The 20,408-nt window shown below is 36.1% G+C and overlaps 2 protein-coding genes, 1 long non-coding RNA gene and 3 pseudogenes across 4 annotated transcripts; 3 read left to right on the top strand and 3 right to left on the bottom strand.

Moving 5' to 3' along the window:
* The first annotated feature begins 1,940 nt into the window (after positions 1–1,940).
* Positions 1,941–16,515, top strand: LOC120162434 (AP-3 complex subunit mu-like). Its single transcript, XM_039172588.1, is given in 10 exon segments — positions 1,941–1,957; positions 13,899–13,986; positions 14,124–14,223; positions 14,429–14,464; positions 14,466–14,540; positions 14,615–14,704; positions 15,002–15,249; positions 15,386–15,595; positions 15,679–15,886; positions 16,020–16,515. Coding segments are annotated over 9 exon segments (1,248 nt in total). The 5' UTR covers positions 1,941–1,957; positions 13,899–13,951; the 3' UTR covers positions 16,266–16,515.
* On the top strand, positions 2,360–5,057 carry LOC120162435 (annotated as a pseudogene).
* LOC120162438 (ADP-ribosylation factor 2-B-like) lies at positions 6,087–9,416 on the top strand. Of its 2 annotated transcripts, XM_039172591.1 has the most exons (7): positions 6,087–6,186; positions 6,711–6,871; positions 6,974–7,044; positions 8,489–8,608; positions 8,805–8,923; positions 9,024–9,105; positions 9,208–9,416. In XM_039172591.1, exons 2-7 carry the CDS (start codon positions 6,724–6,726, stop codon positions 9,211–9,213), a joined length of 546 nt encoding a protein of 181 aa, XP_039028522.1. In that variant the 5' UTR covers positions 6,087–6,186; positions 6,711–6,723; the 3' UTR covers positions 9,214–9,416. The 2 variants fall into 2 exon arrangements, with proteins under 2 accessions (XP_039028522.1, XP_039028521.1); XM_039172590.1 differs by lacking the exon at positions 9,208–9,416 and having other exon boundaries at positions 9,024–9,114.
* On the bottom strand, positions 9,308–20,362 carry LOC120162439. Its single transcript, XR_005519549.1, has 3 exons — positions 20,226–20,362; positions 9,584–9,587; positions 9,308–9,323 (listed from the first exon to the last, which is right to left on the bottom strand). It is a non-coding gene; the product is annotated as an uncharacterized LOC120162439 (long non-coding RNA).
* LOC120162436 lies at positions 9,585–10,747 on the bottom strand (annotated as a pseudogene).
* Positions 16,675–17,822, bottom strand: LOC120162437 (annotated as a pseudogene).
* Positions 20,363–20,408: the final 46 nt, after the last annotated feature.

Raw genomic sequence — 20,408 nt, 5'->3', positions numbered from 1 at the left:
TTAGGGATGGCAACGGGCCAGGTTCGGGCCGGGTATTGGTCCCCCCGTCCCCGTCCCCGTTTAAAAAACCGGTACCCGTCCCCGTTTAAAAAATCGCGGGGAAACGGGTATCCCTGTTTAGCATAAACAGTTATTTAAACGGGTATTGGGCCGGGTATTGGGTCGGTATTGGGCCGGGAATCGGGCCGGGTATATATATATATATATATTTAAATTAAATATATATTTTTTATTTAAATTAAATTTATTAATATTATATATATATATAAATAATTATTTTTAATATTTATCGGGTCGGGTATCGGGGCGGGTAATCGGGGCGGGGATTACCAAACTCGTCCCCGTCCCCGTCCCCGTTTAAAATAAATGGGTTTTCTCCGTCCCCGTCCTCGTTTATCATCCCCGAACCCGACCCGTTTAATTCGGTTTTCGGTTTTTCCCGTCGGGTTTGAGTTTTTTTGCCATCCCTATTTGCGTTCAACAACCCCATTTTGTTGGAGGTCTGAACGCATGAACTTTGGTGAAGAATTCCAAGTAAACTAAAAAATTCAGAACACTGAGAATTAAAAAATTGAGTGCCATTGTCACTACGAATTATTTGAACAACGGTTGAAAATTGAGTTTTGACAAAGGTGATGAATTTTTTAAGAGAGATAATAGTGTCATTCTTCAATCTCAACAAGTGCACCCAAGTCATACGAGTAAAGTCATCAACTATAGTAAAAAAGTACCTATGACCACTATGTGTAGCAATTCGATAAGGGCCCCATAAATCTATATGAATGAGACTAAAAGGAGCTAGTGAAGAAGTGAGGCTAACAGGAAACGAGAGTCTAGTTTGTTTGGCTAAAGGACATATGTGACATGAGTGTAGTAATTTGGAATCCAAGTTAACAGAATGTAACAAAGGTGGTTTATTCATGGTTGAAAAACAGCATGTCCCAAACGAGAGTGCCAAAGACTTGTATTATTACCAGAAACAACAGTCATACATTCAGATACAGGACTACAATCAACCAATTTTGAATTACAAGACAAACAGAGGAAACACTATAAAATTGCACATTTGAGGAAGTATGTGTAGATGACAAACCAGTAGGTGAAGCTGATGACTGAAAAAAATAAAGCCCCCTAAACTCTTTACCAATCCCCTTCATCCTTCCACTTGAGCGGTCCTACAGAAGACAAAAGTCAGGATAGAAAATAACATAACAATGCAGGTCACGGGTAAGCTTTGAAATAGAGAGTAGATTGTGAGTAAAATTTGGGATATATAACACATTAGACAATTTTGTGGTTGAATTTAGGAAGCAGGAACCAACATATTTAATTGGGACAGTTTTACCATTAGGCAATTGAATTGATCGGGAGGAACACAAGATAGGAGATTGCAAGCATTGTAAATCAGATAATATGTGATATGTAGCACCTGTATCTAAGACCCACGTTAGTGACTTACTAGAGGCAGGTAAACAATTATCAACAATACCTGCAAGATTCACAGCAGAATCAACCGAAGCAGCAGATGACAGAAGACTAATGATCTGGTTGTACTGCTCCTGAGTAAAGGTTTGTGCCAAGGGAACCGATGAATGCACTTGGCAGAGGCACCAGCAGGGTCAGAGACAACTACTGTAGCCTGGGCGTTCTTACGTTTAGAGAACATGAAATCGGGTGGAAACCCTATAAGACGATAACAACTATCTCGTTTGTGACCTTTAATCTTGCAATAGTCATAAACACCTTGAAACCGGCGACGTTCAGGAGTCCCAGAGCTTTTGGAGTAAAACACCGACGAATCAAGACTGGAAGGCGTAGCAGAGAGCTAAAAATAACTGATCCTAACTAATTCTCTAACAACCTACTAACCCAACAGGAGAAAGCCTGGTAACTGATACCATGTTAAAATAATGCCTCGTATTATTATTACTTTGCTAAACTGCAATATATAATACAATGTACAAGCAATAATACAATAGCTAAAAATAACTGCTCCTAACTAATTCTCTAACATCCTACTAACCAACTAACTGATTATTTGCAATCTTAACATATATCGCCAAGCGGCCAAGCCCGAGACACCAAAAACCAAAAGAAACTGAAAGCTACTTTAATTTCCCTCAAGTGATGACACTGACATGCATTTGTCCCATGCAAGTGCCCAGGTGTTGCAAGCAAAACCCTCAACGATTTTCACCTCTTTCATGCAAAACTTGAAACCTCTCCCCTTATATATAAATGGGGGTTGAGGGTTTCCGTTTCTTTCATTTCACGTTATTAGTGTTTTGATTTTCTTTTTTTTTCTTGCAAAGGCCGGCCTTTGCTTTCTTTAACTCTCCAAGGGGGCTTCTTTTTATACGTGAGTTGTTGATAATCGGGGTGTTAAAGAGAATCAAAAGAAACAATGTTGGGTGGTTTCATGCCGTTGATTGCCAACGTTCTACAGCAAGTAGGATATGCAGGCATGATCATCACCTCAAAGCTGGCCCTGGAAGCTGGAATGAAGCCCCTTGTTCTCGTTCCTACCTTCAAATCTTTGCCACCCTCGCCATTGCTCCTTTTGCCTTTTTCTTAGAGCGGTAATCGTTTCTAACTTGTTCATCAAGAAACCCTTTCATCTGTTCTTTCTTGCACGTTGCATATAGCTTGCAAGGGCTTTCTTGAAGAAGGGTTTTAATATGTTTATGATCAATGGATGAAAAAGGCCTTTCTTGAAGTTTCTTCTCGGAGACACTGGTATACCTGCATGCAGTGGTACTGTAATTGTTTGTTTGGTTTCTGAGAAACAGCGGAAAAGAAAGTTACACAGAGAGCTCTGTTTAATCAGTTGCTGAAAGGAGATTCTTTGAAAGAAAAAGTATATTTAACTCCATGCATGGCTGCCAAGACATTTCGTCTTATTTTCTTTTTCTCTAATATTTGTAACGTACAGGCGGCGGCAGCAGTATGCGTGATGTCCATGTATTTACATATGCGTGATGTCCATTACTTTTTTTTTATTGTGATAGTTGTGGGAAATTAACCTTGATTTTCACTCTTTTTTATGCAGCAAAACAAGACCCAAGATCACTATGCCTATTCTTTTCCAGATTTTTTTATGTTCAGTGACAGGGTAAGCCCACCGTTGGTGTTCTCTTCTGCATGTCATTAGGCAAATTTATTATCTGATATGGCTAACTTGAAAGTAAACATCGATCAATGCAGGGCGACAGCGAACCAGGTTTTTATTTTGTCGGACTGGAAAATACTACGGCGACGGTTGCATGTGCATTGAACAATGCACTCCCGGCAGCCACGTTTTTTGTCCTCGCCGCTCTTTGCAGGTGCAAATGCTATTTCTGGTTTATGCAAGTTATGTATAATAAGGGCGTATTTTAGCAATTGCTTTTGCCTGTACAAAATGCACTTTTTTGACTGTAAAACAGAAGACTTTTGGTCATCAAATTACCTTTTCGAAAGTCCTTTAGGATCCAAACCAAGAAGTTGCTGCTTTTCAGAAAAAAAGCAATTTTCTTTTTCCTTTTCCTCTGATAAATCGTTGAATTTGATGTTTTGTTTACTAGACAAGAAGCCGAGGGAATAAAGAGGGCATCGATGGTGGCCAAGGTATTAGGTACTCTAATATGTGTTGGTGGAGCCATGTTGCTGTCGTTTTACCACGAAAATATCATCTGCATCGTAGAATCGAAAATTCACTGGCACTATGCCGAGAAAATGTCCGGAAACGACAGTTCCGCCGCTTCGGGATCGAACTTCTTCCTTGGTCCCTTCCTCGTCATGGCCAGCGCCATGGCTTGGGCCATATGATTTATACTCCAGGTAAAGTGGAAACAACCGTATGGTTCATCAAAAACTCATCTGTCAGTACTCAGTATACAATAACAATAGATTAACATTTTGCAGGGACAAACAAGCAAGAACTTCCCATCCCCCTACACATGCACCACTATAATGTGCTTCATGGCCACCATCGAGTGTACGATCATCGGCGTATTTTCCGATCACAAACCATCGGCTTGGTCATTGAGCTCCCCCGTTAGTCTTATCGCAGCATTTTACGGGGTAAGCGCTCGAACACACGTATAAATATATATTGTTATACATCCAAAAATCAACGCGGCATACTTTTGGAGTTATTTAAATTAATTGATCCACAATTAGCAAATACAATAAATCTGATAGAAACCCAAATCTACTATATCAGCCTATATATAATAATCACAATTCAAAGTTCAACACCACCACGTATAAAGGGCCAATATATAACCCCTAGATACAGACGGTCGGTTTAGATTTTAGATTTTTCTTCATCTTTCCACCATAAATACTACGGTGGATACCGTCGACTACCGATAGCAGTTCTCTACCCAAATCAAAAAGGGTTAACTACAACGACCGACATAATCCTGCTTGTTCCATCAATAATATATATATATATTGTCTGCCGATTGAGAAGGAACAAATGATAATGTTTTCTGGTTTATCTTTCCAGGGAATTATATGTAATGCAGTAGCGTTCTGCGTTATGTCATGGTGCATACAAAAAAGGGGTCCTCTTTATGAATCAGTGTTCAGCCCTTTGTTGCTGGTCATTGTGGCTATTCTCAGTTGGGCCCTTCTTCGGAACTTACGTTTTCTTACACTCTCGTTAAACTTTTGTCGATCAACTGTTTTGTTGTCCGAATCATGTTGAGTTAACTCGTAATGGTGAAACAGTGTTGTATGGTCGCTTTTGATTGTCGGAGGGCTGTATGCTGTCCTGTGGGGAAAAGATAAAGAGATGAAACAGATAAAAGGAAATTAAAAAGAAGAGAAAGTTGAAGTCACGAAAGCTGGTGCTGGTGACATAGACAACGACGTGGAGCTGCGGTTGCAGCTGCCGCTCAAAGGCAACCAGCTCGGTGGTTAACGAGGCGGTTGGCTGGTCGGAATCGAAATGTTAACTATGTATGAATGTAACACTGCTGACCTAGCAGAGGTTTTTAGTGGTTTATTTGGCTTTCGGCTTTCGGTACTTGTTGGATGCAGTTAAAGACTTTTTAGTATGTTTTGCTGTTTCTATCTGGATTTGTTCTATTTAAGATTCTCAAATAATTTATTAGTTACCTTATTTAATTGAATTTCAGATACATTAATATCCTTCAACTGAAATTTTATTAATTTAAATTAGATAAAAATGTATAGAGATCATTTAATTATGTTATGTTAATATGATTTTTTATCAATAAAATTTCAAATATTATAAAAAATCATTAAATTTATCTTATTATTATTAATGGTCTGTACAATATTATAAATTGTATGAATTTCAATAAGTTTAATAATGATTTTTATAACATTTAATAGATTTCACAATTATTTTTTAATGATTTGATAAATTTTAATAATTATTTTATAATATTTAAAATTTTAATGATAAAAATTTATTTTAATATAATTAATTGACATTTAGGATATTATCTATTTAAATAAGGAAAAAAAATCAAGGGTAAAGCACACAAATGGTTCCCTGACTATAACATATAGCTTTGTTGGATCCCTCAACTATTAAAAGTTATAAAATGATTACTCCACTATTCAATATGTTCCAAACCTTTCCTTTTCTCTTGAAAAATTAACAACGGTTTGAGTTGGACGTTAATTTATTGACTGTGATATGATAAAATTTGATCTCATAATCTCAAATGACTATCATATCTTAGTCAACATGTTAATGTCAAGCTCAGACTGACGTTAATTTTTTAACGAAAAAATACGAGTTTGGAACATAATGAATAGTGAGGTAATTATTTTGTAATTTTTAATAATCGAGGAACTCAATAAAGCAACCTCTACATTTAAAGAACCATTTTGTAACTTTTAATAGTTAGGGGATTCAAAAAATTAATATCCTATACTCAGGGGTCCATATATGTACTTGACCCAAAAATTAAGTATTTCTTTTGTGAAGTGAATATCTGTTGAGGTGAAGAAAGGATATCGTAAACGACAGCGTCTTGTTCTATCCTAAATTCCTAAAGGCGTCGCAGCGTATTTGGGGGGGGGGGGGACCCCAACCTGAATTAACACCCGCCTCCATAATAAATAGCCCCAAGGCCCATATATTTTGTTACCTTTCAAATTTCTTTTATCTATTCGTTTGTTTCTTCCTCTCTGCAGTAGGCAGCCTCTCGGTTTCTCACCAACGTATGAATCTATCTCTGTTTTCTCTTCTCTAATATCATGTTTCTGTGTTATGTTTTCATTTGTTTTTGTTTAGATTTATATGTATGCATACAAGGCGCGTGTTTTGATTTGTCTTGAGGGATCTTTCACTATTTGATGCAAGATCTACATCTGAATCTCGGTTTTCTTTGTTATGCTTATATTCGCACTTTGATCTTGAGTAATGTTATACGGGTATTAGCTTCCATTTTGAAGCTATTTTCTCTCTCTCTCTACAGTAAATACTTATTCTATTTCTTCTTTGATCTGCTCACTTCATTCAATATGATATGATATTGTAGCTGATTTAGATCTGTTTGTTTATATTGATTGGAAAATTGTTTTTAATGTTATTCATCTCTTCCATTTTGTGCAATGCCATGCATTTCTAAGATGGAAAATGGGGATCTAGTGTTATTTGTGACAAGGTTTTTGTTCCTATTTTACTATAGCATCAATCGGACAAACAAATTTCAATTGACCATTTCTTGTATTTTGGGTGTCAGCCAAGGTAAAAATATGGGTCTGTCTTTTGCTAAGTTGTTCAGTCGGTTTTTCGCCAAGAAAGAGATGCGAATTCTTATGGTGGGTCTTGATGCTGCTGGTAAGACAACAATTCTGTACAAACTCAAGCTCGGAGAGATTGTCACTACCATTCCCACTATTGGTATTCCCTTTTCTTTCTTTTTTTTGTTTTTTTCTTTATGTATTTTTGATAACTTGATTGATTGTTAATATTGATGCTTATGGCAACCATATCCATGTGCAGGGTTTAATGTGGAGACAGTAGAATATAAGAACATTAGCTTCACTGTTTGGGATGTTGGTGGTCAAGACAAGGTAATACAACATATACACAAAAAATTGTCGAAAAAACCATGAATATTTATACTTTTACCATTATACTGTTGTCCTGGACCTGCTTGTTGGAATGACATTTTGTCATGTTAATTTAACCTGCAATTGAAGTTGCTGTTAAAACTGTTTGATGCGCTTATGGACTATCTTCTGCTGATTCAATTTCTTCATCAGCATAGGACATAAACATAAGCTACATCTACCAGCGCCACCTTGTCTTTCAAGGTTTCCTTGTTGATTATATGAGGAAGGCTATCCGAGTTTGTGGCTGACACATGAAAACTGTCCTCTTCATCTTGTATTTTCCATGTTATTAATGTGCTTATGGACGGTCCTGTGCTGATTAGACTGTTCTCCATCAGCACATAACATATTCATAAGCTACATGTATGGCCATATTATGTTTTTTTATCCCCACTTCACTGAATGAGGAATGTCGATTCATTCTATGGCAAACATTATATACCTATTTACCTTTTATTTCTGTTTTCATGGCAGTTTTGTTCAGTGGTCATTGTTATGCTAACGCTCTTTTGATTTAATGGTTTACATTTACCAACTACGTTAAAATTTTAGTTCCTTATTTTATTGTGCAATTGAAACTGATGTTAGAACTGTTGGATGTGCTTATGGATGGTCTTATCTCAGTTTGTACCATCATCAGTATCTAACGATAGCCATAAGCTACATCTATTTATGCTATCTTGTCTTTTGATTTTTTCCTTTGTATTATAAAAGGAATGGCAATCCACGGCATGGTTGTCGCAAAAATATCTACCTCTGTTTTGTGTTTTTCTTGCTATTGATTGTGCTTATGGACGGTCTTGTGATGATTAGATTGTTATTCGTCTGCACATAACATATTCATAAGCTACATGTACTGCCACCTTATGTTTTCTGTTTTCGTATTTGCTAAATGGATGAAAGCTATTCATTTTGTGGCAAACATCACATACCTATTTATCCATATTTTGTATGTTTTCATAGCAGCTCTGCTCTAGTTGTGATCGGATATTCCTATATCACATGATTCAACCTTATTATATCTTGATTTATACAGGGTAGTGCTTTGAACTCCTTTTTCTCCACTAATGAAGAAGTTCCCCCTTCTAATCAATGTCATAGACCAACTGTTAGCTGAAGACTTGTCCTCTTATAAAGATCTATGGTTTTAGCCTTTTAGGTTTACAATTAGATTATGGCTGCAATTTGTAAGTTTGAGTGCTTATGGACGGTCTTGTGTTGACTAGATGTTCTCCCATTGGCACATAACCTAATCATAAGCTATATTTGAAAATGCTACCTTGTCTTTCTAATGCTTCCTTAAGCTATATTGGAGGAACACTATAAACTTTTTGGCATACATATGTTTATGTATTTGACTGCATGTATATTAATTATCCATATAATCTTCCGGCACTTTCAGATTCGGCCTTTGTGGAGGCACTACTTCCAAAATACTCAGGGGCTAATCTTTGTTGTCGATAGCAATGATCGTGACCGTGTGGTTGAGGCCAGGGATGAGCTTCATCGTATGCTGAATGAGGTACTAATTTGCTTTATGCATGTTGCTGAGTTGTATTTGGGACATGGCAGCTCATTGTTTTACACTGGGATATTTTCCAACTTCGGTTGGATTTTGATAGAATTGTGCGGCTGTGGTCTTACGTTAGCAGCAGTTTTTTTTTTTTTATGTATATGGAATTTTACTTTTCGAATCATTATGTTACTTTGTCGTGTAGGATGAGCTGAGGGATGCTGTGCTGCTTGTATTTGCTAACAAGCAAGATCTGCCAAATGCTATGAATGCTGCTGAGATTACTGATAAGCTTGGTCTTCACTCCCTCCGACAGCGCCACTGGTAGCTTATTATCAACTGTTTGTCAACTTATTAGGGGGGCATTTGTTTGTACTTGAAAAACGTAATCATTTGTTCATTCATTGTTGTGCTTCTTTGGCAGGTATATCCAGAGTACATGTGCTACCTCTGGCGAAGGGCTGTACGAGGGACTGGACTGGCTCTCCAACAACATAGCTAACAAGGTACGATGAGACTCACAATTCACGTATGTTAATCTATTATGAGTTTTGCGTTGTTTTAACTTATTTCTTACTTGTTATCTTTCTTTCTATCTTATTCCGTAGGTATGAGGGTCGGTTGAACCTCAGTAATATCTCAGGCAGCGATCGGAGTTATTTTCTGTTTCCTTTAAAGTTCTACATGAAAATGTATTAGATTGTGTTATATATATATATATTCACTGAACTGGAAACTATGTCATCATTTGGCCTGCCTTGTAGATTGATTTCTCAAATAATATGTTTATTGTCGAGAGATTTTAACGCTTTGCATCCGAGTTTTAACAGAAAAAGCAACAGTAGAACACTATTACATAAAACTCTTTTCTTTTCTTCTTTCTCCATTAGAACATAATACACATTTACATATGCTTCAACCTTGGTATGCTACTTTCTCCATTAAACATATAACACATTTACGTATGCTTCAACTTTGATATACTCATCTATATATGTATGACCACTGAAGGCCACAAACTCTATTATGCTGCAGATGGGGCATTAATATAGTGAACAAAGTCGGCCTCTGTCAAGGCAGCCCAAAACGATAGGTCTACTGATATGTCCTTATTGTCATCAGATTCACCAACATTTGAATAGTCAAGCGACCGATCATTGTAAATATCCCACCATTTTGCCACCAGTTTCTTGATGTCATCCCTCTCCACGTTCTCTTCCTTTCCAGTATACCTCCATGGGTTGGACCCAGCAGCACAGTAGTGAACCACCTTGGCTTTTTTCTGGATCAATGTTCTCAGGGTGGCGCCATAGCATGGCCATCACCAGGTTGTAAATTGGAGGGATGGGCCTCTAAATGTCCCTAAAGAACATGTTCAGATAATCCTGTAACAACAAAACATACATTAGAATCCAGGACTGATTATGATATCAAATAAGAAATTAATTTATAAAACGATGAATTCTTACCTGTTCAGCAAAAGGCGTAGGAGGGGTAACTTTGTTAGGACACTGCTGGCAATACCCAATCTTGTACTGAAGAGTATGACTCCATGTTTTCTCACAGAAACAGTCCATCACGGCGTAAAAGTAACCGTCTTCCATGTAGAACAAGTGATCGATGTTGTCGAACACTTGAATGTCTCCGTCCAAGTATATCATCTTAGAATACTCCACAAACTGCAATTTAAGGCATATTATCTTCAGATTAACAAGAAAGGACGCAAAGCTACGTTTAACACTTCGGCGTGCAAAAGAACATAATTACCTTCCAGATACGTAGCTTGGAATAGTTGATGATATAGTAGGCCATGGCGAACTGGGTCTGGTTCTCGGGAGGATAAACGGGTTCGATCTCCTTGACTAAGCATCCCTGAGCCAGTAGAATCTTCCTGTGATCTTCGGGCACGTCCGGCAGGACCGCCACCACGAGTGGGTACTTGCTCTTAACTTTCCTCAGGCCCTTGGCTAACCCGACCACGCCCTTGACGTAGTCGCCGTTCCCTGCCAAGAACGTAACGTACGCCCTGACCAGAGCTGGGACCTTGGGGGTCATGGTGGCAGCTTTACCGCTGGTGATATTTGGCGCCATGTTTGAAACTGATGAAAGAGTATTTGGTTGGAAGGAAAATGAGTGAGTTATATACTTTGAAGGAAAAGTGTAATGAGTTGAGTGAAGTTCTTGGGGATCAAAGTGGTGTTTATATAGGAATTGGATTGATCTCATTTGTAATTCTGTTTTCTACGTTTTTATCTTTTTACATGAAAGGGTTACATCAAAATTTTATATTAATTAACAGCTTAACTACCTTAAGCCCCGACAGCAGTCAGCATCACCGAGAATCAGGGTATAATCCACCGACCATATTAGCCCTACATAAACTAAAGCTTAATTTGTTTCCTTCCTCCATTACACTAAATTTTAAATTTTATTTTTATATTTAATTTGATTTTATTATTTTCATGATGTACTATCATATTATCGAATTTTTCAATGAGATTGGAGCCTGCAGTTAATGTGCACGTCCCTGGCGAGTACAACAAGGTCACAAATGAGATGATGAAAACTTTCGTTCGGCACTCATGCCTCATGTGCTACTTAGAGAAGCATGCACTAAATCTCTCAGAAAAAAAAAACGAGTGTTTCCTCCTTATTTAAAATATATATATAAATTTAATATATACATTATTAAAATTTTAAACTCTTATTTTTTAATTTCTAAATCGTGATCAGTGCCACCAGATGCTATTGAGCAAATGCTGGATGCTGATGCCCAAACGAGCCTTAGTTTTGATCTGCTGTTTGTTCTCTTTTATTAAAAAAAAACTAAATGTATTGTTAAAATAAGAAGTTGTTTGAATTTTATTAATATTTTTTTAAATATATTTATGATCTAATATTTTTAAATATACTTTTTAATATAAAATTTATATTTATATTTATATTTATATTTCCTATGGAAATAAAATTTAATATAACAGATGGCATTAAAGAACCATAATTTATGAAAAGTAAAGCGCCGGCAAGGCGGCAACCCCACACGAAAGGTCCATGCAAATAATACACGTGGACTTCCGTAACACACGTGTCGTTAGCGTTCAACGTGGGAAAGATTTGGTGGACTGCGTAGTATGGGGTCCACTGCAGCTTCGCCACGTTATCCATCTTGGAATCCAGGTGGCAATCTCATATGCATCGGTTTGGTTTTTTTAGGGTAAACTACATATTTAATACCTAAACTATCACTTTTCCATTTTAGTAACTAAACTTTATTTTTTTCAAAATCATACATAACATTTAGTAGGTTTTAATTTGATACCCACCGTTAAAAACTTACCGGCACTGATGACATGGAATTTTTTTTATTTTTTATATTCCACACGTCTTGCAATGTAAATTCTACGCCATCAATGCTGTTAAACTTTTAACAATAGGTATCAAATTGAAATTTAAACTAAATATTAGATATAATTTTTAAAAAGATAAAGTTTAGATATTGAAATAGAATAAAAATAATAATTTAGATACTAAATGTGTAGTTTATCCTTTTATATATTGCAAAAAGGTTGTAATTTTAGTGGGCGTGTGGGATCCACTAGGTTCTATTGCGTGTCGACCATGCCAGGGATTATAGAGCCGTGGCCCATGTGTCGACACCAAACTGAAGGAATGCTGAGTCACCACGTGGCGGAGCGGGTAATACCTGTTTGAATCGACGGTACAATCAGAGCCGTTGCCTTGCCTTTGGATTATTTTTGGCAAATCTTTCTAGTTAAGTTAGTTACCCCAAAAACCAAACATACAATTACAGCGAGATAATGAAATGATTTTGGACCAACCGACCAAATGTTTTCGGATAAATAAATGTTTTTAAGACAAATGTTTTTCACTTTACACTTCACTCCAATCGCTTTGTTTTACGTCAAATTTTGGGATGGGAATATGCTATAAGATTCTTTTAATAGGTATGTCTACAGTTAAGAATATAAGGATGGATATAACAAGAAGGGTGAAGGTGGCTTCCCAAGAATTTTTGATTAACTAGTGACCACATTGGCATTGATTATGAAGTAGATAATGGTCGATATCAGGAGTTATTTATTTGGTGGACTAAATGTGAAGACCTCCATTCTAGGAATTAACTAATCACACAGTCAAGGGCGAATCATAAATTTTATCATTTAATTTCGATCACATCGATCATTACGTTTTTTAAAATTTTAAATCTAATCATCTAATTTTATCATTAATATGTTTTTATTACCCCACTGTTAATTATTTAATAGTGTTTTGATACAACACTTGACTATTTTTTAAAAATTATAAAAGCTCTATGAATTATCTTTCAAAATTAAGAAAAATATTTACGATATATTCCTTTCCAGATTTTAACCTTTTTTTTCTTATAGATTTTCTTTGATTTGTTTTTATTGTTGGAGTGCCTTCTTCCATATCCAAATAGCGGGATGTGGAGAAGTAAGAGACGAACAATGTGTCATGATTTTACGATGATCAAAAGATGGGAATTGCGTATTGAAGTCATGTTTCTCCAAGTTTTAGAGTTAAATGTTTCGAGTTTTAAAGATATTTTGGAAAAAAAAGATTGAATTGATAGAGAAGCAGAAGACAATAAGATAAATTTATTAATATCTAAAATGATGGAAGAAGACATCAAAGATAAACTATATCGACGACGACATGAAATAGATCACAATATTCTACTATTTTTTTTATTTAGAGTCTGAATAATAAAGAAGAAATAATTTAAAAGTTAAGTGAATTGAAATTTTTTAAAGTTTACTGACTAAAAAGAAATAAGAATAAAGCTGAGTGGTTAACATGTAATTTACTAAATCTTGGTCGGTTGGTTTCTTGTTGGATTGGATGTTACTGTGTCAACTGATGTTTAAGAGGTGAGTAGACCATTCATTTTTGCACCCAAAACAGGCCTTTTGGGCTCTACCATTTATGTTATTATATTCATGGTGTTTTCACACTTAATTTATCCCCCTTAGCCCATACCATTCCACACAAATGTGTCGGCCTTTATCAGAAAACACAAAACTCGGTGAACTTGACTCACTCAAACATCATACCTTCTCACTACACACAAAGTCTTCCAAAGCTTGATCGGTATGTGTAACGGCGTAGTACATACATATATATATATATATATATATATTAAGAGTTAAACTGTATATATGTATATAAGATGAATGATATGTTTGTTTTAATTTATTAGAATTTACTTCACTGTTAATACCCAGATTCAGCTCGGGATATACTACACACTGCCACTGTTGAATTGTTGTTGGAATCAAAGGGTGAAGGAGGGCTGAGAAGAAATCAAACATGTTGCAGTGTATATTTCTTCTCTCGGACGCTGGGTAAGTTGGGATCTTTTCGATTCAAAGTTTCTTCCTCTTCTTCAATCTTTTCAACTTCAATTTCATCTCGATAACGATTAAATTATTATTTTTTAAATGTGAAATCGAATAAGTATACGGATCTTTGTAATTGACAGAGAGGTGATGCTAGAGAAACAGCTAACCGGGCATCGCGTTGATAGATCAATATGTGATTGGTTTTGGGATCATGTTATCTCTCAAGGCGATTCCTTAAAGGTTCCCCAATTTCCTATTTCTCATCAATCTTGTCTCTATTTTTTTCTTCTTCTTTTTTCAATCTCCTTGCTCTTCTTTATATACCCAATTTTACAGCCAATTCAGCTTCATATGTTTTTTCATCCAATTCTGATTTCTGTTTCTTTTTTCCATTTATAATGTTCTCACATTCTTTTTGTACTTTGTTGTTGCTTGTTTTATATAGTCACAACCAGTGATTGTTTCACCCACTCATTATCTTTTTCCAAGTAGTTCGAGAGGGGATTACATTTTTGGCTTGCACCCAAGTTGAAATGCCTCCTTTAATGGGCATTGAGGTAAATATGTTATCAGTTGTTATGCTTATGCATGCTTGAGTTCTTGAGATGAGATTTAACCGCTTGAATTCCAGTTCCTTTGCAGAGTATCGGATGTCCTCTCGGATTATCTCGGTGGGCTGAATGAAGATGTGATAAAGGATAACTTTGTAATTGTTTATGAGGTATTTGTTACTATATGTTAGATGCTCAATGGAATTTCTAGGGAAGGCGATCAAAGTGACTTGTTCTTCTGTAGGGATGCGTTGCTAAGATGAGTTTATGCGAAACTTAATTGTAGCATTCATCTATGTGCCTAAGCAAATTGTCATTGTAGGTGGGATGTACAGCAAAATAGTTTCTGTCAAATTTTTTTGGTCCTTTTCTTCTATGTGACTGTTTATCACTAGGTGAAATGTGGGTTGTGTTCCATGAGCTAATATGTGCTGCTCAAATCGAGCTGAACTCACATGTTGTTGCAGCTTCTGGATGAGATGATAGACAATGGCTTCCCTCTCACGACGGAACCGAACATTCTAAGAGAGATGATTGCTCCCCCAAATATTGTTAGCAAAGTTTTGAGTGTGGTGACTGGTAATAGTTCCAATGTAAGTGATACCCTTCCTGGTGCTACAGGGTCTTGCATACCATGGAGAGCTGCAGATCCAAAATATGCAAACAATGAAGTTTACGTTGACCTTGTGGAAGAAATGGATACGGTTATAAACAGGTCAGTTCTCTGATCTTGCTAGAAGTTTACTCCTTATGTTAATATAATGTGCAATAGTGGAATGTCTCGTTTGTTTCGTATTGCATAGTTTTCCATTCAATGTACTGAGCCTGTTTCTTTTGCATGTGCTGTTTAGGGATGGAGTGTTGGTCAAATGTGAAATTTATGGTGAGGTTCGGGTAAACTCCCATCTGTCAGGTCTTCCAGATTTGACACTTTCTTTTGCAAATCCGTCTATTCTAGATGATGTCAGATTCCATCCCTGTGTTCGCTTTCGACCATGGGAGTCCCATCAAATTCTGTCGTTTGTTCCTCCTGACGGAGAGTTTAAGCTTATGAGTTACAGGTTCTCCGATACATTTGACTTTCTGCTAAGTTTCAACTGATGCTGCAAAATATTATCTTTAAAGCATCTTTATTTCCATGCAGAGTTAAAAAGTTGAAGAGTACTCCCATATATGTAAAGCCACAGCTATCATCGGATGCTGGGAAATGGTGTGTTAATGTGTTGGTTGGTTTAAGAAATGATCATGGAAAGACAATTGACTCAATAACTCTGCAGTTTCAATTACCTCCTTGCGTTTTATCTGCTGATTTGACTTCAAATACTGGTACTGTAAACGTCCTCGGAAACAAGGTATTTACTACTTTCCGATCACAATATAAACGATATACCTTTATTTAGAGTATGATATTGATCAGTATAATTTATAGATACTAATATCGTCTAGAGATGTATCCGATTATTTGATTTTGACACGTCTCTGCAGACCTGCTCTTGGTCAATTGGTCGGATTCCTAAGGATAAAACTCCATCGTTGTCTGGCACATTGGAGTTCGAGTCTGAACTAGAGCGTCTTAATGTTTTTCCCACTTTCCGAGTGGGTTTTAAGATTATGGGTGTTGCCCTCTCTGGCGTGCAAATAGATAAACTGGATCTAAAGAGCACACCAAGTCGTCTGTACAAAGGTTTTCGAGCTCTAACACAAGCAGGAGAATTCGAAGTGAGGTCATAATTTAAATATTTGTATCAAGATGAGTTGGTGAGGAACTTGTTTATCAGTATTCTTTGTGCCGGCTTCGTTTTCCCAGAATTTACATTGTTTGCTGATCCAGAAACTGTTGTATTTGGTACTTCTGAAATATGAGTACCTTTTGACAAACTATGGCTCCTTTCCTTCCATTTCCAATTTCAGGAAATGTTTGCTCTTAATCATCATGGATTACACTGAGTAAAATCAATGCCATAACCAACTTTCTTGTCACGATCTTTACCTGATTACTCGGATTTTTGGATGCAAGTGTTGAATGTGAGTATGTTCTAACACAAGTAGACAATGTTTTCTTAGTTCTTTCATGTATATGGAGTATCCTTTGGCTGTCATCTACAATACAGTTCAATAAAATTGGAGCAAATACTCCCCAAAGTTGAAACAAGTATACATCTTTTCAACAAGAAAGAATAAAAAACCTGATCTCAAGAAAACTAAAGAACGGGTGGGTAGTCTCAAGTTAAAAACTGATCAGCCAGCCACCTTGTTGACCCTAAAAGAATCCATAACTTGCCGCAGATCATCTTCTTCTTCTACAAATACGCTTTCGGTGTTTGTAATCTCAACTCGTATAACCGGTTGTTTTCAACTCCGAGAACCGAAAGGTACCGCCGGTCCCATTCTAATCTAGGTACTCTGTCTTGTGGCATCACATAAAGTTCATTGGCGTTTGCGTATGACCTAATGTTCACCTAAGCAAAAACACAATACCAAACATCAGTTATTCGTTACAAAAGATGGAATGACCTATGTGACTCGAAGGAAAATGACCGAGCAGACACACTGACTAGCCTCAACTTGATAATATAGTTTCCCATCATCTGCAACTCTTGAGGAAATGGAAAGTACATTTGATTCACGCCTTACACCAAGCCTAGTTGACATGAACTCAGTCAAGTACTGCTTAAGTACTTTGTTTCCAGCTTCTTCTGGAGGACCCAAATCTTCAACAGTCTTATACCTGGAAGATGAAGGAGAAGATAACTCCACTGAGAGATTTTCATCAAGAACATAAGGGTCCCTGAAGAATATATCAGCTCCAGCACCTCGAACTTGAATCCAGTTCTGAGGGTACTTCAATGAATACCCATCAAATGTATCTATGTACTCTCTGAACCCTACAGCTGATGGTTCAGCAAATGAAATTCAACTTCCGAGAAGATACATGTTGATAAAATCAACGCCATTGCACTCCTCCTTGTGATTGAAAAAGCTGTAATCTGATTAAAAAAATATAAGCATTCAATAACAACCCATTTGCAAAACCAGCTCAAAGATGCTTCTTTTTCGCCCTTTTTCATGTATTCTGACATGAACAAATGCATGGAATCATAATTACCGCTACTGTAAATTCATCAAGAAAATGGTTGTGGGGAGTAAAACGGTGTCACCGATTGGTTTCTGCGAGTGCAAAGACGAAGAAGCAGAGGAAGGGAATGGAGTGGAAAAGCGAGTTCGGAGGGTGGGTCGACTCGGGGGCAAGAGCGAGTCAAGTCTGATTGCCATTTTCCGATATCTCGCATGAGTGACAGTTGCAGAAGGCCCAAGACAGGAGGAGAGAGGCCGATAGCAAAAGGATAGAGTTTGGATTGGATCAAATGTGTGATCTATGAATCTGTGATACAGACGTGGCAGTTTCTGATTGGTTCAGTGAACAAGTTGGTTGTCTTAATTTCGTTGTGGCTAATCCAACGATCGAAAACAGCTAAATAATAAGATGTAGAAGAAAGAACAACTTTTTATAATTTAATATATCATTTAATTACATTGCATGAACTTCAGAAATGCCTATTTCTGGTTTTAGTCTCTCTATTATGTTAAATTTTATAATTTAATCTCTCTAATTTGACATAACGTGATCCATCTACTTTTATAATGTTAATAATTCAGATCGATAACACTGTTAATTGTTAGAGTTAAATTGATGGTGTGAATGTTTTTAAAAAGTTATTCTTACTAAAAATGTAAATTTACTATTGGTTGGTTGAATACAATTTATTAGATTTTTATATAACCTTGATTATGTGCTAAAATAATAATAAAAATTTCCATATCATCACTTCATTGACCATGATGCCATCAATTTTAACCTATTGATAATATTATAAAATTATAGATCCAAATTAAGCTAAATTAAAGTAAAAAATAGAGAGGGATTCTATATTAAGTTTGTGGAATTAGGGATTTTTTTTAGCGAACTGGATATTAGATTCACGTTCATGAGATTATAAAAAAAGTAAATTTGAAATGTTTGGGTCAAACAATCAACGTTGTTGGTAATCGCAGCGACCGATGATAGTAAGTGGTGGCCGATGGAGAGGACTTTAACTGGATTCATGGATCACATTGATATTTTATTTAAAATTTATGAGTGAAATTAGTATTTTATCTAAAATTTAAGGTAAAAAAATAAAAGGGATGGTCAGTGTAGTTTACCTTTTTTCTTAAATAAGCCTTCTTTTTAAGGGTAAACTACGCATTTAATACCTAAACTATTAGTTTTGATCCGTTTTATTACCTGAAATTTCTTTTTTTCTTCAAAATCATACCTAAAATTTAATTTTTGTACCAACTTAAGTGTTGGAAAAAATTGAAAATTTAGGTACCAAAACACGTTTAGTACCTAAACCATACTTAAGTTTTGAAAAAAATAAAAGTTTAGGTTCTAAAACAGACCAAAACTAATAGTTTAGGTACTAAACACGTTAAATTTTTAAAGAATGATACTAAAATAAAATAAAAACTAAATGTTATATATGATTTTGAAATAATTAAAAGTTTAAATACTAATACAGATAAAAACTGATAATTTAGGTATTAAACTCTTAATTTACTCTCTTTTTAATTACCCTGAAAGAGGAGTAATTAGGGGTGTTCGCGGTCGGTTTGGATCGATTTTTGACTAAGAATTCATCCGATCCGAAAGTATAAATATTTGCGGTTTGGATGTTTCTAAAAAAAATCTGATCCGATCCGATATAATTAAATGTGACTTGATTCGGTTTAGATTTGTGTAGTATTTGGATTATAATTTTTCAAAATAATTCTTGAATTTTTTTCCATAAAAAACAACATATGTATAACAAAAACAAAAAGAATATATATTTTAACAAATGTTTATGATGTGGAGGTAGAGCCGTTTGGGTTGTAAGTGAGGACTTGTGGTCGAAGAGGATGAGAAGAGACTGAGTAAATTAAAAACGAAAGAATTCAATTTTTGGCCAGTGAGTGAGTGATTGCGAACCAAGAAAAGGGTTTCATTTTTTAATCTCATATCTCCCGTCTCAACAGTCTCGATGACTGTTTGAAAACACACAAACCATCTTTTTCCGAATTTATGATTATTGTCCCAAATCTTGTGATTCATGACTTATTCCTGTTATTTACCTAATGACACAGATCCTAAACTCAACTTAGCTGCTGGCAACGTAAACTAGGAAACACACTTGGGTAGAAGCTGGAATATTATATGGATTCGAGAAGCGGATTGTCAAAGCTTAATAACTGTCAAGTTCATAGTAGAAAAAGATTCCATCGTGCAAATTAAATGGACGATTGATAGAATTACACGTGAATATTAAAATAATAAACTTAATTATTATATTTAAATTTCAACCTACACGAGTTAATCTAGCTGCTTTCCTCTTCTTCTCTCGTTTGGTGCAGTGAACTTCAAACGGTTTTGTAAGATATTATTGGTTCTGTTCGATTTGGATTGATTCCGAATTTTTAAATCGAAATCGAACTAAACCGACCGATTTTATAAAAAAAACCAAGTATACTAAATCAATATCGGTTATTAATTTTTTGGATCAATTTTCAGCTATTTTTTTATATCGAATTGAATCTGAGCACATTAATTATAGGGTTTGGGTTGTACTGTAACAGCCGAAAAGACGAAGGTACTATTAGATATGGGTTTACATCAGATGAGAAGAATCACATTTTGATATTCTCCGCCAAAAGACCACTCCTCCAAACCCTGTCTTCCCTCGACCCCCAAAAGGGAAATGTCGAAACGAAAGTCCACCGCAGCCCCGGTCACGGACGACCCACCGCACCTCCAACCGGTTCCCAAATTGAGATCATTTCCAACCACCCTGGGTT

This window comes from Hibiscus syriacus, unplaced genomic scaffold (assembly GCF_006381635.1).
Source record: "Hibiscus syriacus cultivar Baekdansim isolate YM2019G1 unplaced genomic scaffold, ASM638163v2 tig00111402_pilon, whole genome shotgun sequence".
Classification (NCBI taxonomy): Eukaryota; Viridiplantae; Streptophyta; class Magnoliopsida; order Malvales; family Malvaceae; genus Hibiscus; species Hibiscus syriacus.
This window is presented reverse-complemented; position numbering and strand designations above follow the sequence as displayed.

Excerpts from the sequence above, each read along its gene's own strand:
- LOC120162438 (XM_039172590.1), top strand. The coding sequence starts at position 6,724 with ATGGGTCTGTCTTTTGCTAAGTTGTTCAGTCGGTTTTTCGCCAAGAAA. Across the intron at positions 6,872-6,973 it reads CACTACCATTCCCACTATTG|GGTTTAATGTGGAGACAGTA; the intron begins GTATTCCCTTTT and ends ATCCATGTGCAG. Across the intron at positions 8,609-8,804 it reads TTCATCGTATGCTGAATGAG|GATGAGCTGAGGGATGCTGT; the intron begins GTACTAATTTGC and ends TTTGTCGTGTAG.